The sequence below is a fragment of the Corythoichthys intestinalis genome, chromosome 8, assembly GCF_030265065.1.
Source record: "Corythoichthys intestinalis isolate RoL2023-P3 chromosome 8, ASM3026506v1, whole genome shotgun sequence".
NCBI classification, from domain to species: domain Eukaryota; kingdom Metazoa; phylum Chordata; class Actinopteri; order Syngnathiformes; family Syngnathidae; genus Corythoichthys; species Corythoichthys intestinalis.
Window position 1 is genome coordinate 11,972,820 of NC_080402.1, and position 18,772 is coordinate 11,991,591.

The following is an 18,772-nucleotide window of genomic DNA, read 5'->3' on the forward strand; positions in this document are numbered from 1 at the left end:
TGGCATTTAGTATGTGAGGAAATGAGGAAAATAAAAATTACGAGATGGAGGTTGCGGTTATTGCTGTTTTCTAGGGCTGTCAAAATTATCGCGTTAACGCGCAGTAATTAATTTTTAAAGTTAATCACGTTAAAATATTTGACGCAATTAACGCACATGTCCCGCTCAGACAGTATTCTGCCTTTTGGTATGTTTTACAGCAAGGCTTTTTGTGCTGTCTAACAGCGAACTCTTGTGGTCGCTTTGCGACATGGTTTATTGTTTTCTTGCCAGTTCAATATGGCTGCACGACGTCTCGGGCTGACTCCTACGTTGTAATGTTGTGCTTATAAGATCCTTGGACAAGACTTGTCCGTAAGTATGGTTGTTGTAAAGAATGTACATATTATGTTAGTAAACGAAATGTTATATTTTTTCTATGAGACGCTTTTTGTTTATGTTTAGTGAACATGTATAGCGTACTAAGCTAACGTTGTTGCTAATGCAATGCTTGTGTACTTTTTTTTTTGTAATTTTACGACGGTCTAAAGAGGACAATGGTTTGAGGCCATTTTATTAATAAATCAGATGAAAAAGGAAGAAGTCTGATTATTAAGGCGTCGTTCACTAGCTGTTTAGCTTTGGAAAAAGTAGACGCTTCGGAGTGAGGACAGCATAGACAGATTTAAATGACAGTAGAGTGAAATGCCCACTACAGTCCTTATGTACCATATGTTGAATGTACTGTATATATCCATCTTGTGTCTTATCTTTCCATTCCAGCAATTTATTTTACAGAATATATATATAATTCACAGAAAAATACGGCATATTTTATAGATGGTTTGAATTGCGATTAATTGCGATTAATTACGATTAATTAATTTTTAAGCTGTAATTAACTCAATTAAAAATTTTAATCGTTTGACAGTCCTACTGTTTTCATTAACTTTTATTTTGCAAATCATTGAAAAACTACAATTTTGAATGAGAATCAGTTTTTGTATGTGTTATAGATATAACTGTGCTAAAACTTTTTTTTTTTTTTTTTGCGTTTCAGTTGTTTAGGAGGTTTGACGCCCCCCAAAAAATGTAAGAAAGAAAGAAAGAAAAAGAAAGGAAGAAAGAAAATTTCTGGCTCCGTGTCGACTCCGACTCCATGTGACAATATATCGGAATTGTGATATATCGTGATGCTTTGTATCCCAAAAGGTTATCGATATACTCTTGCCACGAATCGATATATCGTTGGGGCGCTAACAGCTTGGCGCCCAATTTGTTTGAAGTGGGAGGGATCTCAGCTCAAACAGATTTAACGTCTTCTCGTGTTAAACTCATTCCAATTCACAGCAGGAGGATGAAAATAGCTTGTTTTTCTGTTTATTAGTTGTTTTGTAGAATGATTTCCTGTCCAATGTATCGATAATTGTTGTATCGCCATATCGTGAGATCATCGTTATCGTGGGCTTTGTATTGTATATCATATCGTATCGTGAGTTACCATTCTCATACCAGTTATTCTGTCCGATTTTCAGGGCTTTTATAGGTCACTTGCTGTTCATTTTAGGGCATTTACAGGTCATTTCATGTTGAGTTCGAGTCACTGCCTATTCATTTGAGTGATTCCCAGGTCACTTCTTGTTCTGTAACTCAAAATAAACAGGAAGTGACCCATAAAATACCCCAAAATCAACAGAAGGTAACTGTAAATCAATAGGTAAATGACCTTTAATGGCCCAAAATTACCTCATTGCCTGGCATCGGCTGCCACTCACGCCCATAGACGTTCAATTCGTTTGAACTGGGAGGGTGGCAGCGAATGAGTTCATTCGCTGCCACCCTCCCAGTTCAAACGGATTGGACGTCTACTAGTGATAAAAACACATTCCAATTCACAGCAGAAGCTTGTTTTTCTGTTTATTAGTTGTTTGTAGAATATCCTAGAATGATTTCGTGACCAATATATCGATAATTGTTGTATCGCCATATCGTCAGATCATCGTTATCGTTAGCCGATCGATCGGGTCCGATCACGTCATTTTCAAAGTATCGGAATCGGCAAAAAAATGTCGGCCATGTCTTCTTTTACTATATATATATATTTTAATTAAATCGTTCTCTAATTGTATTTAACGTTACAGACATAATATGTTACACTTATCCAGAGTCTTTAGTTTAGGCTTAAGGTAGGGTTATCAAATTTATCCCAATAACGGCGGTAATTAATTTTTAAAAAAATGTATCACGTTAAAATATCTATCGCAATTAATGCATGCGCTGCACGACCCACTCATGCATTGTCGCGCTCCATCTGTACTGGCGCCGTTTTGCCTATATAGAGAGTTAATGGTAGTGTAAAATGAGTAGAGTGAATTTTAGCAGCCTTTTAAATTTTAAAGCTTTACAATCCCTCTCCCTACAATTACAAATATCATGGAAAGCAATGTGGGGAAGCAAGGTAGCAAGTGATCTTCTTTTCAACACCTTATGTTATAGCCCATCGCAGAGAAGATATAGTAGCACTACGCACAGTCATGGTTCCACTTGTCATGGTTCCACTTCCCATCATGCATTTGGGCATGGCCTTCAGTATCATTTACTGAAAGCTGAACAAATACACTAGATGGCAATATTTAGTCACAATATACAAAGTCACAAGTCTTTCTATCCGTGGATCCCTCTCACAGAAAGAATGTTAATAATGTAAATGCCATCTTGAGGATTTATTGTCATAATAAACAAATACAGTACTTATGTACTGTATGTTGAATGTATATATTCGTCCTAGTTTTATTCATTTTTTTCTTAATGCATTGCCAAAATGTATATGATCGGGAAAAATTATCGGGAATGATTGGAATTGAATCGGGAGCAAAAAAAGCAATCGGATCGGGAAATATCGGGATCGGCAGATACTCAAACTAAAACGATCGGGATCGGATCGGGAGCAAAAAAACATGATCGGAACAACCCTATTTATCGTGAGCTTTGTATCGCAAATTGTATCGTATCGTGTGGTAGCAAGTGGTTCCCACTCCTAGACTGGCGACCTTCACGTCAGGGAGTTCCGGCAAGATATTCTAGCCACTTTCACCCCTGGTCATTTGTACCTATTTTTTCTGAATGTATGTTACTTAAATCTTTATTATAAAAAAAAATGTTTACATTAACTTCAATTTGAGTTCTTAAGTAGTTAAAATTGAGATTTGGCATTTAGTATGTGAGGAAATAAGGGAAAATAAAAATTAGGAGATGGGAGGTTGAGGTTATTGCTGTTTTTGTTAACTTTTATTTTGCAAATCATTGAAAAAATACAATTTTCTATGGAAAAATAAATAAAATTTCTGGCTCCGTGGCGACCTTCACGTCGGGGAGTTCCAGCAAGAAATTCAAGCCACTTTCACCCCTGCTTTTACTTTGAAAAAACTACCGGGTGTACTACTAGCGTTCCACCATGGTTGGCTTGGTGACGCTTCCAGCTGACAGCGGAGCAACCCAGTGGCAGCCACAGGCGGGGAAAGCCCTCACTCACTCGCTCAGTCACACTCCCCAAGTAAGTCCACAGCCAGTCTCTCTCTCTTTGCTGGCTCCCGACTGAGCCCCGCGCAAGAAACAGACACTCGAACTCTCACAGCACGCCGAGCTTGCTTGCGCTCAACATGGCTGATCCAAGTTTGAACGAGTCGTCCACCGAGGACGTCGCTAATAGGTTTGCTCGCAAAGGCGCCCTGAGGCAGAAAAACGTCCACGAAGTCAAGAACCACAAGTTTACTGCCCGGTTCTTCAAGCAGCCGACTTTCTGCAGCCACTGCACGGACTTCATCTGGTAAGCCATCCGCCTCCGCCTCCACCCTCCTCGGCCACCTCCACGCATGCAGGCAGCCTGTTGCATATTGGATTGCAACTTTGCGCCCCCGAACTTCCCTCCATGATGTTACGCAATGTTACTTGCAAACTTTTCTCCACCTGATCCTGGAAATCTCTATAGCGCGGTTGTCGAACAAGCTGTCAGAAAGTTGACATACTCAGGGATTTAACCCTTTCAAGGAAAGTGGTGACTACATTGCAAAGCTATTCAAAAGTTGGCAATTAAGACTAGGGTTGTTCCGATCATGTTTTTTTGCTCCCGATCTGATCCCGATCGTTTTAGTTTGAGTATCTGCCGATCCCGATATTTCCCGATCCGATTGCTTTTTTTTTGCTCCCGATTCAATTCCAATCATTACCGATAATTTTTCCCGATCCTATACATTTTGGCAATGCATTAAGAAAAAAATGAATAAAACTCAGACGAATATATACATTCAACATACAGTACATAAGTACTGTATTTGTTTATTATGACAAAAAAGCTTCAAGATGGCATTTACATTATTAACATTCTTTCTGTGAGAGGGATCCACGGATAGAAAGACTTGTGACTTTGTATATTGTGACTAAATATTGCCATCTAGTGTATTTGTTGAGCTTTCAGTAAATGATACTGCAGCCACTCAACCCAAATGCATGATGGGAAGTGGACCCATGACTGTGCGTAGTGCTATCAATTGATATATCTTCTCTGCGTTGGGAAATAACATAAGGTGGTAAGAAAATGAGCAATTGCTACCTTGCTTCCCCACATTGCTTCCCATGATATTTCTAATCGTAGGGAGGGGATTGTAAGTCTTTAGCCAATTAAAATAAGGCTCCAAAGGCTGCCAAAATTCACTCTACTCATTTTACGCTGCCTTTTAGCTCTGTATATAGGCAAAATGGCGCCATTACAGATGGAGCGCGACAATCTGTGAGTGGGTCATGCAGCTCATGCATTAATTGCGTTAAATATTTTAACGTGATACATTTTTAAAAAATTAATTACCGCCATTATTGGGATAAATTTGATAATCCTACCTTAAGCCTAAACTAAAGACTCTGGATAAGTGTAACATATTATGTCTGTAATGTTAAATACAATTAGAAAACGATTTAATTAAAAAAAAAAAAAAAATTAAAAAAAGGCATGGCCGATATTTTTTTGCCGATTACGATACTTTGAAAATGACGTGATCGGACCCGATCGATCGGGACATCTCTATTTAAGACCTTAAACGCTTTATAGGGCAAGTGACTATTTTTGGTTATTAAAAACCCCCTCAATATTAGCAATTAATATTATTTTTCATCTTTTAAAATGATTTTACTTTTAAAAATAATGCTAAATAAATTCATAAATGAATAAAATGTTATTGAAGTTTAAATTAATGAAATTAAAATGAATAAAAACAGAAAAACACTGGTTACGGCCCCAAGTAAGTTTTTTTTCATGGTATTTAACTACCGTATTGGCCCGAATATAAGACGGCCCTGATTATAAGATGACCCCCTCTTTTTCAATACTCAAGTTTTAAAAAAGACTTTTTGAACACCAAATTAATTTTTATACAGAAAATGATTACAGTACATCTGAAACAAATGATTATAACATTATATTTGAGAGAAAAAGCATGTTATTTTGCCTCATTCAAATCTTAATATCTGAACATTTAAATATATAAACTAGGGCTGTTAAAATTATCGCGTTAACGGGCAGTAATTAATTTTTTAAATTAATCACGTTAAAATAGTTGACGCAATTAACGCAGATGCCCCGCTCAGATTAAAATGACAGCAGTGTAATGTCCGCTTGTTACTTGTTTTTTTTGTGTTTGTTTGATGAGTCATAGAGTTCCATTGCAGAGGGAAACATTTGGGAAAAATGTTTGTCGTTTGAGAGGAATTCTGAGTGTAGTAATGGAAATGTTATTATTCAAGAAGGGTACATACTTTGTAGTAGTTTGTGTGAAGAAAATGAGTATGAAAAGTAGGGCTGCAGCTATCGATTATTTTAGAAGTCGATGAATCAATCTACTTGTTAGTTCGAATAATCAAGTAATCGAAATTGGGATTGAATGCGTTGCAGAATAAATTTTAGGAGATGTAAAACAAAGGCTTGTTAAGATTTCCATTTTCAAAAGAGAATTAAATGCGAATAAAAAATACATTCCCAAGTGTCCTTTCAAACTACGCAAAATTGCACTTTAATTTAAAAATGAATTAAAATACCTGATCTTACCTGCTAGCTTAAATGCTATAAAATGTTAACGTCTTTTTTACAATGCTCTTAACAAATCGTTAAAACACATATTGCCACAAAAAACGGCCAAATACACCTACAAACTAAATTATGAAGGCATAAAAAACATATTAGCTCAAACAAAAATTTACCTTATGTTGGTCTTAACAGGGAGCAGCTGGATTCAGCCATGTTAAATTAGTTACTTTTTATTCACTGGTGCCACTAGATGGCAGTGTATCCACACAAATCAATAAAAATAAATGGAAACACTTTCAAAACAAACCATTACAAAGCCATTCTAATTAAACGAATACTCGAAGCAGCAAAATTTGATTCGAAGCTTTTTCTAATCGAATTACTCGAGCTGATCGATTAATCGTTGCAGCAATAATGAAAATTATGCCCTATGCAAAAGTACTTTTTGTCAAGCTTGCTAGCTCAAAAAAATGTGACAATTTTCATGTATTTCCTTTTTTTTTAACTAATTGACTGTCTTTGGCGCTGAAATATGTCCAATCCATTTGAAATGGGAGGGCTGTAAGCAGATGAATATTGAACAATGAACATTTGGTTTTCCTTTTTTTTATAATTTAATTTAATCAATTTTTTTGAAAAGACTTTTTTTTTGTGAGTTTCATTTTGGCTAAAATGAAAAACATGATATAACCATAGAACTCAAAATACTGCATTGAATGAAGTATGACATTGGTTTTGCTCTTTACTTTTTCACTAAAAAATTTTGCTCTATTAAGTTTTAAATCGAAGAGATTTCTGGTAAAGTCCGCTTCATTTTCCTCACTGCATCGCGTATTGTTCACGCGATGTGTCCCTGAGTGCAGGGCTCTTCAAGCTTTTATCAGCAGTGAAATACTTTTACTCAGTGAAGGTGCCGCGGAGCTGCGTCATTGAAGCCCATAAGGTCTACAGTAAATAGAATATATCGCTGTTTCCTTCTTTTCACCCGTGTGTTAAAAATTACAGTGCATGGAGTTGAAATGCCTTCAGCAAGCCTCCTTTTTCTACTTCCTCAAATGGTACACTTTCAGGGGTCATCAAAGGGTCAGCTGTTTTTTACTTTGCTTGGTTTGATTCCTCGAGGTATGTCCAAATGTTTTCAAGGCACTGTATTTGACAAATGCAATTTGGCATCTTTTTGATAACGAAAAGACCCGTCACGAGTGAAAAGGAATTTAAATCTCAATGAGTGCTTGAATTTGGGCATTTTTGGTTATGAATAAATTTGTCAATGTGAGTGCTAAATGTAATTCTTTACTATCTGGGAATTTTCACAGAATAATGTCAGAGACCTGTAAGAATAAGACACATTGTAACTTATTTGAATTGTGAAAAAAAATTCTTTGAATAAATTGTCAATGAAAAATGCAATTGCAACATTTATATTTCTTCTAAGGTAAAGTATAAAGCTTCTTGAACAAAAAAGTCATACAAAACAACAAAAACTGCGTAGTTTTCTAACACCCTTGCCACTCACAGAATCTCGTTAGGCTGACACTGACGGGAATCGTTCGTAGCCAGCCCTCTGAGTAGGGCTGCAACTAATGATTATTTTCATAATCGATTAACCAGATGATTAATGAAACGAGTAATCGTTTAATCGGATACATGTCCCTTTTTTTTTATTGCTTTCACAATTTACCTAGAAGTTGTTTTACGCATGTTGTAAGTAACAATGAAGACAAAATGGATGACGATTTTCCTTTAAAAATAATATTTTATTACAGCTTCCTAACTTAACTGTAGTCCACAACTGTGTTGATTAGCAAATTTGTTGGCGACTAATGTATTAATTGATTTAATCAATTAGTTGTTGCAGCCTTATTAAGAAGCTAGTTTAGACTGATAGATGCCATAAAATTGGCAAAAATGTGAAATGTTGTTTTCCAAAGTAAAAGCAGATTTTTGTTGATGAAGAAAAATATAGTGAACAAATCTGATAATATATATTTACAACTGAGAAGTTATACACTATGTATAATCTTAAGAATTTAGACAAGTTTAAAGTGCGTATGACATGATAAAAAAAAAGTCTTTAAGTGCGTACGACAGGATAAAAAAGTCTTAAATAGCATTATTATGTGAATTACAATCAAATTTTGAGACGATTTGACTATAAACAACAATTTGGCAAAGCAGAGATTACGAGAAATTAGTGGTTTAATCCGCCGTCTAGCCACGCCTACCCCAACAGGTGGATGACGTCAGCGGGAGAATGGTTTCATCTGATTTAGTATGCAGCCCATTGAGGGGGAATTATTCACAACGAGGAAAATGTGACGAAGAGAGACGCAAAATGTCTTTGTTTCAGTCTCTCTGCTCCAATATTTAAAAAGGATATTATTTTTATCCAAGTATTTTTCCCCAATTGCTAAATAAATAGTATGGTCATGACAAATAACAATCTTGTGCTAAATGGAATATGAAATAATAAAAATGCATTTATTCAGTACGACATGGCAAAATTACTCCATTATGGTCAAAACTGTCGACATCACCTTTACTGGTGCACCTCCCGAACGCTATATTATGCCGCCGTAGTTAGTCAGGCTTCCGTCATTTCCCTGCCTCGGCTTCGGAGAATGTAAACCAACCAAGAGGCGTGACAGCTAGCCAACATGCTAAACCGAACCGAGTGACGTCTCAAAGTCTTATTTTCGCTTTTCTGAGCGAAAAGTCACACAAAACTAGCCCGGATCATTTCACACGGCGGCGGGGTTGTCGATTGTCTTCGCCGATCGGCAACCTGCTCGGCGGCGAGCAAGTTACAGCTCGTTCCCCTGCTACGGACAGGAGAGCTCGCCGGGGAAGCAGCTGGAGAGTACCGCCGGACAAACCGGCCGACGTCGGAGGAGCACGTAGCTCCCACATTGTCAACACGAATATAGCGTAAAATAATGCTTTACTACACAGCGAAGACGTAAACAGAGAGCGGCGTGCAGTTATTGTGCAGCTAACATGGCAGGATGTGTCTGAGGAGAACTTTTCTACATTTCCGTCCATGATCAAACTTGGGGGGGTGGGCGCGACAAGACGCCGGTCGTCAGCCGAGTGGCATTTTCGGTGGACAATCAGCCACAAAATGCAAGCCACCTCCGTATTAAAACATGTGCCATGATCCCAGTATTTGACATAATACAAAATAACGATGTTTACTCACTTCCTTGTAAGTCCAATAGTCCCACAGTAGTAGGGCTTGTTTTGGCCAATATCCGCAGTGAACGGGAACCTTTTGAAACCCAAAAAGGCACACACACCTCTCCCTGATGCAGCATCAATTTTCTACAGCCGTTTGGCTGGCGTGATGTGAAAAATAAACAAATTAATCCGCAAAATCAGCTGAATTCGCAGTCCATCTGCATGCTATAAACTATAAAGCAATGCTGTATTGTGAGAATCTGACCCGGGTGACGCCACATTCGCATTCGTCCTAAACCCGAGACTGAAGCCGGAAGTCACTCATTTTTATGGCGCGGGATTCAAAAATTGAACATATAAAACGATCGCTTCCACACACATCCAAGCGGTCTATTTTATTCAGGAGCATAAAACAACGCGTGAAATATGAAATAAACATGCTTTTTGGTGTCATCTGCACTTTAAGGTGAAGAAGGTCCTAACCAATTTATTGGTTATCAAAATAGTTGTCGATTAAATTGGTCATCGATTAGTTGTCGATTAATCGAATAATTGTTGCACCTGTACTTCTCGATTAAAATAGATTGAACCTCTATCACCATCAATAGCATTGAACCATGATCATTCAATGTTTAAATCAGTAAACCTCAGAGGTTCCAGATTTTCACCCATGTTCCCACAGCCATTCACTATTGCAGGTGCTAGTATGATCTCGTGGTCTTTACTACTTGCAGTTTATGGCCTTGACAGTTTTACAGCATGGCATGTGCCCTGCCTAACGCAGTCCATAGTAGGGAGAGCTAAACATGTCCTGTGATTATAGGCTACAAGTTGTCACAATGTCCATTGCATCAAGACAAGCTGGGGAAGTCGTCATTGTTTTCTGAGTTGGACTCACTAACACAACATCATGCAGCTATACAAGCATACTTAAGGCAGTAGTGAGTCTGGCAGGAATCACAAAGCGACAGTTCTCACAATGAAAATTATTACAGACTGTTTGCTTTTTAATGTAAGGTTATGGAAGCTTAAGTTTGAAAAGACTACAAGGATTACGCAGCATAATGACTACATATGGCAACATATGGCAGAAAACACTCAGGTGACTTGAAGTTCCGCTCTCAGACCCCAAATTTCAAAATTGTCCTATATGCATGTGTGATAGATCATTGGAAAGCTAAAAATCGCAATTTTCTGGGGGAAGAAAAATTTCGAACAGAAGGGCATTTAAAAAAAAAAAAAAACAACTTTTTTAAACAGCAAAACCCTAACTGGAGTTGAGAGCACGCGGGAGCAGAATCAAAGACGCCATGATTTTAACGAGATATTATCGCGTACTTACCTTGTTTCGATCCAAAAACTCCATGTAGCATGTATCATCGAGTATCAAGACACAGATGTGAATGGCCACAGCTGGATTTTTGGGGGATTTTATGGGTGAAACATGGTAATATAACAAGGGTTGCGATGCAGAAATCACAGGCATCAAGGAGTGGTCGAGATGTTCTTTTCCATATATTTATCCTTTTAAACCTTTTTTCCCCCCAATTTTTCTTACCAAAATAAATAAATAAATAAATAAAATTAAGCCATAGTTATGAGGTAGATATCCGTGACATATTTACAGACACAATTTTTTTCATTGTGACGTAATTTGTTTAAAAGTTTAAAATATGCGTGTGAATAATTTTTTAAAGTTTTTTTTTTTTAAACTGAATATTAGACATCAATTAATGATTCTAAGCTAAAAATGACAGACATTTTGAATAAGAAATATAATTACTTACCTTCTTTTTATGGCTGGGTTGAAACGAAAGCGGTTGCGTGACATTTAAAACAAGGGTTTCCAGGGTAAAATTAAATAATAAAATAAAAATAGTTCGGGGGCTTAACGCGCCATGAATCTGCAATAGACCCTACTCACCTACGTCACAAAATGACGTGTCGCTCTATCCGGCCGCCATATTGTCCGTCATTTTTTAGCCCTATTCTCAATGGTTTCAATTAGTCGTGCAATTAATAGAGCAATTCTTGGAAGCCCCGGCGTTATCTGACGCTGTAAACTCATTGGATGCGTTGCATAAAAGGCGTTATGTGGAAAAGCTTCAGTTTATCCATTCGCCAGATCCATATTTGATGCCTAAATCGATGTTTTTCGACCCGCTGTCTTCGCCCTCTCTGCCTGACATCTGCTACCCTGATATCTACAACTATCTTGTCCACACAAAATCAGCCTATTCTCACGAAAGTTTGAGAAACTTTAAGAGCTTGGAGGCTTATAAATACTTCGTTGCTGGTTGGGTGAAATAGGTCCTCGTCCACGAAAATTCGGCAGGAATCTATCTTGTGCTCGGGAAGATGAGTTACGAAATTTTCAATTCAAAATCTTTTGTTCTTGCTAACATCCACTGTCAAGTCTAATATATTTCATGTCATTTGTCAATGGAGCTAGGGCTTTTAATGTTTATATGGTTTAGCGATAGCACTCTCACTACATACATATATAATATGTAATAAATATGAAGTGCGATAGCACTACTTCAGTACTCCTAGTTGAATTTATTTTTTGGCTTTTGACCTCAATAGTGAAATTGTAAATTAATTGTATGACAACTGTCTTATTATCCCCTTATAATTATATATTTTCAGGTAGTTCATTCACAACGTCTGAGTGTATGTTGTCGGCGATTAGCCTAGCAATGATCTTAATTGTGGTTGTCAGCCCCAAACCCTCTAAAAATATATTAAATGCATCTTTCCAGATATAAAATGACTACTACATAATCTGTGGTAATCGTTTGGAGCCCAGTTTTCTCGTCGAATTGCAGCAGCCCATCTCGCTCTCCTCTCCGGGTCTCTCGGAATACGGTAGAACTTCAAGTCTCTCCGTCTATCTTCTCTGTTATTGCAACCAACCGCCACACACACGCCTTCACCATTTTGATTATTAATGTTAACGAGCAGAAAAACACGCCATAATAGGAGGAATTTACGTAGCGGTAATGCATCAACAGTGACGGGTTGACGGACAATATGGCGCGGGGGCGTGGTTGTGACGTCTATAGACCCTGTCATGTCTGTATGCCTTCTCAGTTGTTTTTTTCTTTCCAGCACCTGATTCAGCTGGCGCACCTGTGGCGCATTAGGAGCGCTCATTTTTTAAGGACTCCTGTCACCGTCTGCGAGTGTCGGACTATTGCATTTGCTTGTTACCTGCTTTGCTTACCGCTGTGTGCTCATCATCACCCTTGGTGCTTCCCGACATTCTTCGATCGTGTTCTGGTTTGATCTCATTTACTTTTGTGTTTTTTTTGGATTTTGTAATTGTAATTTTGTACTGTTATATTCACGCCATTTTGGCGTGCTCTCTCAGTTGTATTTTCTTACTCGCGTTTTCTAGCGTGCTCCCTCAGTTGTATTTTCTTACTCGCGTTTTCTAGCATGCTCTCTGTTGTATTTTCTCACTCGCGTTTTCTTAGCGTGCTCCCTTTGTTGTACTCATTAAATACTAAATTCGCTCTCTGATCTCCTGGTCTGTGTTTTGGATCCGCATTAACGGCTTGCCGTTCGTATCAGACCCTACTCACATGATAAAAGATAGTTGTAGATATCAGGGTAGGTCCACATAACGCCTTTTATGCAACGCATCCAATGAGTTTACAGCGTCTGAAAGCACTGGGGCTTCCATGAATTGCTCTATAAACTGAACGACTAATTGAAACCATTGAGAATAGGGCTAAACAGAGACGGACAATATGGCGGCCGGATACAGCAACACGTCATTCTGTGACGTCGGTGAGTAGGGTCTATTGCAGCATAAAGACATATTTTTTTATCAAACACAATAGTTATTTTTAGGGCTGTCAAACAATTAAAATTTTTAATCGAGTTAATCACAGCTTAAAAATTAATTAATCGTAATTAATCGCAATTCAAACCATCTCTAAAATATGCCATATTTTTCTGTAAATTATTGTTGGAATGGAAAGATAAGAAACAAGACGGATATATACATTCAACATACTGTACATAAGTACTGCAACAAGATTGCATTAACTTTATTTATTTATTTATTTATTTATTTATTTTTTTAAAAACCTGTCCTGTTCAGCTGTTTGACACAGAGAATGGAAGTCTAAGTGCCCGGATTCTGAACAGTTTTAATGTTTCACATGGAGAGTCTGACATACTCCCATTGTGATCATTCAAAATACCTTTTTATTATGACAAAGCAGCAAGATTGCATTAACTTTAACATTCTGTTAAAGCGATCCATTGATAGACTTTTGGTTCTTAAAAGATAAATGTTAGCACAAGTTATAGAAATTTTATATTAAAACCACTCTTAATGTTTTTGTTTTAATAAATTTTATAAAATTTTCAATAAAAAAATTAACTAGTAGCTCGCCATTGTTGATGTCGATAATTACACAATGCTCATGGTGCTTAAACCCATAAAGTCAGTCGCACCAAAGCGCCAGCAGAGGGAGACAAAAAACACAAGTAACAAGTGGACATGACACTGTGCTGTCATTTTAATCTGTTTGAGCAAGGTACTGTATGTGCGTTAATTGCGTCAAATATTTTAACGTGATTAATTAAAAAAATTAATTACCGCCCTTGAACACGATCATTTTGACAGCCCTAGTTATTTTGGCTTAAAATACAGCAGTTTATTTTAAAGAGGGGTGCAAGAGCAGAAACTGCTTTTTCAGTCTTGTCCGTGTTTTCCGCCATATATTTTTTGGGTTTTGCGGAATCCAAAACTGAGCTGTTTTTCTCAGGTGACGTTTTTCAACTAAAGCATCCATTTTTTATTAATATTTATGAAAAAATGCTGTACGATCTTTTCTATATCTGACGCTAAATTAGACTTGCAATTGTTTTCTACATCCGACGACATGCTCGAAATACGATTTATGACAGAACCGCAGTTTCTTTGTTTTCCCACAAGACGGATGCACGGCCTATTTTTTTTGTGAGAGAAATCAACATGGGTTCCAAGAATGTTAGTGCAGGTGGTGAAAAACGGAAAAAGGTGACGCTTCCCATTGAAATGAAGATGGGAATGATAGAAAAATATGAGCGTTGTGTGCATGTCCGTGAACTGGCTCGACAGTATCGACGTAGAATGTCTACGATCTCAACGGTCCTCCTCTGACCTCCTTTCGCCAATATTAATAAGGTGACAATTATTGGTATTGTAACATCGCCAAAAAAATCGCCATATTCGTAAGGTTTTTAATCATCAATCGAGTTCTAATGTGGCGATATGTTTTGCGGGGTGTACCTGAATGCACCACCATACCTAATGTGAAGAATGGGGTTGGAAACATCATGCTTTGGGGCTGTTTTTCTGCAAAGGGACCAGGACGGCTGATCTGTGTAAAGGAAAAAATCTCCTTCTATCAGCAAGGGTATTGAAGATGAGACGTGGCTGGGTCTTTCAGCGTGACAATGATCCCAAATACACAGCCAGGGCAACAAAGGAGTGGCTTCGTAAGAAGCATTTCAAGGTCCTGGAGTGGCCTAGCCAGTCTCCAGATCTCAACCCCATAGAAAATCTGTGGAGGGAGTTGAAAGTCTGTGTTGCCCAACGACAGCCCCAAAACATCACTGCTCTAGAGGAAATCTGCATGGAGGAATTGGCCAAAATACCAGCAACAGTTTGTGAAATGCTTGTGAAGAGTAACAGAAAACGTTTGGCCTCCGTTATTGCCAACAAAGGGTACATAACAAAGTACTGAGATGAATTTTTGGTAGTGACCAAATACTTATTTTCCACCATGATATGCAAATAAATTCTTTAAAAATCAAACAGTGATTTTCTGTTTTGTTTTTTTCACATTCGTTCTCTCATGGTTGAGGTTTACCCATGTTGGCAATTACAGGCCTCGCTAATATTTTCAAGTGGGAGAACTTGCACAATTAGTGGTTGACTAAATACTTTTTTTGCCCCACTGTACATGGCCTTTGAGTGCCCAATAAAACGGCTAACACTATTATTATTTTACAAAGCATAAGGCTAGTTCTGTGTGTGTAGTAACTACATAGTAAATAGCTACACTATGGAGTTAAAAAAAAAAGAGAAAAACAGATCAGTTTTGGGTTTCACACCAAAAATTTGAACCGTCAGACCTAAAACAACATTTTTTTTTTTTAGATGTTGCAGAGTGCTGATGACTAAATATTTCTTATTGTGTGAAATTGAATGATCAACACATTTAATGTTTTTTTTTTTTTTGCTTCCTTCCACAGGGGCTTTGGAAAACAAGGATTCCAGTGCCAAGGTAAACCAAATTGACTTTGTCATTCTTCATGAGCGCTATTGTGTTTCTTTGTGTGTTTCTGTGCGCGTTTATGCGTGGATGTCGATAATGCCAAGTGGTCTGTGTGGTTAAACGTGTGGTCATGTAGAAAGCAACAGAACAAAAACGTTGACATGACACCAGTGGCGTATGCTGGTCTTTGAATGAGGAGAAGCTCAAAGTGTGCCTGCCTGTGAGTGCTTTGTGACGGTGGAGGGACCGAAACTAGAGTGACAGAAGTCAGTCTCCAAAAACAAGCAGCTACAAAAGAAACAAAACAGCAGAAATAGAAGCTCAATGTGTCGCTAGTTGTTTTTAATAAAGAAAGAGTCACAAGGATGATTATGAAAGTCTCCGGTTCAACTCAGAACAACGGAATGAAAATTGAAAAATACCTTCTGTGGATGTTTACGCCACAAAAACGTTGATACGCTTATTTCGCTATCAATCAAAAAGGGATTCAACCTCAGACAGATCATGCAAAGAAGCTGCCGAGCCCCGCCCAATGCCACTAGATCCTCAGAGACTCTGAGCGTCCAGTGGGAAGGACAAGCCCAGCATTTGTCCAATGATTTGTCTCATTTCGCTGCAGTGATACAATGCACGTTCAGTACTGTTGATGCTAAGCGTCCACTGTTTGGAGCACTGTGAAGCTGCGTGAATGAATGAAAAGTAAGCCTCATTGTAACTAGGCATGTGCCGGTATAATATTCTGACTGTATGATAACCTTAAGCCAAATATCATGGTTTTATCGGTGTCACAGTATAGCAATTACAGCTCTAAAATATGTTACTTTGGGATATCTGAGTCATAAGCGGATTTTAAGGGGGGGGCAGGAGGGCCAAGCCCCCCCGGTGGCCGAAAAGTGTCATTGCATGTAATTGACTTTCCTATACAGTATATATAAAAGTTGTAAAGCAATAAAACCAACAAAAAAATGAATGAAATGAACAAAATAGTATAGTTTTATAATGGGTCAAAATTATTTTTCGAGCACCTTAGACGGTCATTTGCTTTGCATATAATTAAAAAAAAAAAAAATATATATATATATATATTATATATTAGAAATTTTTTTTTTTTTTAAAATGAGTTTTTTCTTTGATTGAAAATATTTGTTTGATTGAAGCGTCACAAATGTCTTAATCATAATATGGCCCAAACACAAAAAGGATTGCTTCAATCAAAGAAAATTTTTTCAATGAAAAATTAACTGTTAAAAAACAAATTTTTCAATCTCAAATATTTTTTCGCATTCAAAAACTTTTTCTATGATTGAAATTTTTTTTTTGATTGAAGTGATTTTCTTTTTGAAAATCTATCGATTTTTTTTGAAGCATCTTGTTTTTTGATTGAATAATAAAGACAAAAATGTCCGAGCCACAATGTAGCCCAAACACAAATCAACAATATTTCAATGAGAAGTTGCTTCAACCCCCCCGCCCCAAAAAATTCAAAGAAAAATAGCTTTCACAAAAAAACAAAAAAAAAAACAAAAAAAAATCAAAGAAAAATAGCTTCCACATGCATTTTATGAGTTTCAAATTAATTTTTGCATTCAAACACATTTAAAAAAAAATTTTTTTTATTGAAACGACATTTTTTTGGTTAAAAATATATATTTTGATCGAAGCAAAATAAATTTTTGATTGAAGCAACTTTTTTTTTTTTAATAACATAGACACAAATCTACCTTCATATGGCTCCGCACAGGGGATACAATTTTTGACTGGGGTAACTACATTGGCACGACACCGGTGGGCGTACCCTATTCAATGGTTGGCGATCGTGGCGAAAAGTATTGCCTACGCAGCCTGATTTAGAATTCCCCTCAAGAATGATGGGAAACAAACAAAAAAAAAACGCTCATTGTCAACTTACTATTATAAATATTCTTGTAAGTTAATTTTACTGCTGACACTTCGTTTCGCGGTCAACAACATGTTGTGCCCCCCCCACCCCAAAAGTCAAACTCCGCCTATTATCCGGGTTTAAAACAAGAACAACTTTTTTCCCATTGAACAGGATTTTTATTTTTCAAAACATATTAGCAAATTGGAACATAAGTATAAGGTTAAAACAAATTAAAGAAACAAAATATCCAAAAGAAAAATAAATGCAGTCCTTTAGGTGAGCCTAAACCCACAGCTTAACATTATTACCATCAGAACAAAAACGATTGAATTATTTTCCATAAAAAGCACGTGTGTATGACTCGTATCATGTTTACCTTATACACATACTCTCTTTCTCAACACAGACAGTTGGCAGAGAGAAGACAACAACACCACACGGTTTACCACCGCTAGACACACTAAACACGCTGAAGTTAACTCTCGTAGCTGGTGGGAGAAACGTTTATGACAGTGTTTGCTATCTTAATTTTGTTGCGAAATCATTGGAGGCATTGCCTCCTCGGCGGCCACCCTCTGCAAAAATGTTTTACACGTTGGTCGGCCCTTCTCCTCTACAGTCCCTGACAAAAATCTTGTTGCTTATCCGTTTTGTAGAAACAATTGCTAATAACCTGACTTTTAATTGTTCAATTGGTTTCAGAAATGGCTCATATGAAAGCTAAAACCCTCCCAAATGATGTTAAATGTACAAAAATATATTTGTTGCCCTGAAAAAAAATTTATCATTCAATGAAGACATAAAGGTCAAATTTTGGCAAGACGAACGTTTTGTCGCTAACAGAAAGTAGTGTGAAAATTGAACAAAAAATGTACTTCAAATACAAAAATATGTTACATAACATAAGCGAATTAAGTTGTGGTGCTGTGAGATCCAAATTTAAAATTTTGTCTGACTTCTATGGGCTTGAAGGACTGCATCCATGCGGTTCGGCAAGGGGTCATACAATTTATTGATGAAGTCATCAGGAACATCAAAGAAAGCAGTCTTGCATGCGTCCCAGAGTTCATTAACATTCTTGGGTTTCGTCTTCCATGCTTCCTCTTTCATCCTACCCCAGACATGCTCAATGATGTTCATGTCTGGTGACTGGGCTGGCCAGTCCTGGAGGATCTTGATCTTCTTTGCCTTGAGGAACTTTGAGGTAGAGATTGAAGTATGCGATGGAGCACCATTCTGCTGCAGAATTTGTCCCTTTTTATGGTTAAGAATGAAAGAAGCAGCTAAGATTTGTTGATATTTAAGACTATTTATGTTGCCTTCTACACTGCAGATAATGGATGGAAAAGCGACGAGACTTTTGTCAGGGACTGTACTCCG

General features: G+C 37.4%; 1 protein-coding gene across 1 annotated transcript in view; it reads left to right on the forward strand.

The window, feature by feature from the left end:
- The first annotated feature begins 3,483 nt into the window (after window positions 1-3,483).
- Window positions 3,484-18,772, forward strand: part of LOC130920291 (protein kinase C alpha type) — a 294,714-nt gene continuing 279,425 nt past the window's right edge. The window contains exons 1-2 of the mRNA XM_057843391.1: window positions 3,484-3,805; window positions 15,488-15,519. Coding sequence (XP_057699374.1) covers window positions 3,639-3,805; window positions 15,488-15,519 — 199 coding nt within the window. The 5' untranslated portion in view covers window positions 3,484-3,638. The remainder of the gene's footprint in view (window positions 3,806-15,487; window positions 15,520-18,772) is intronic.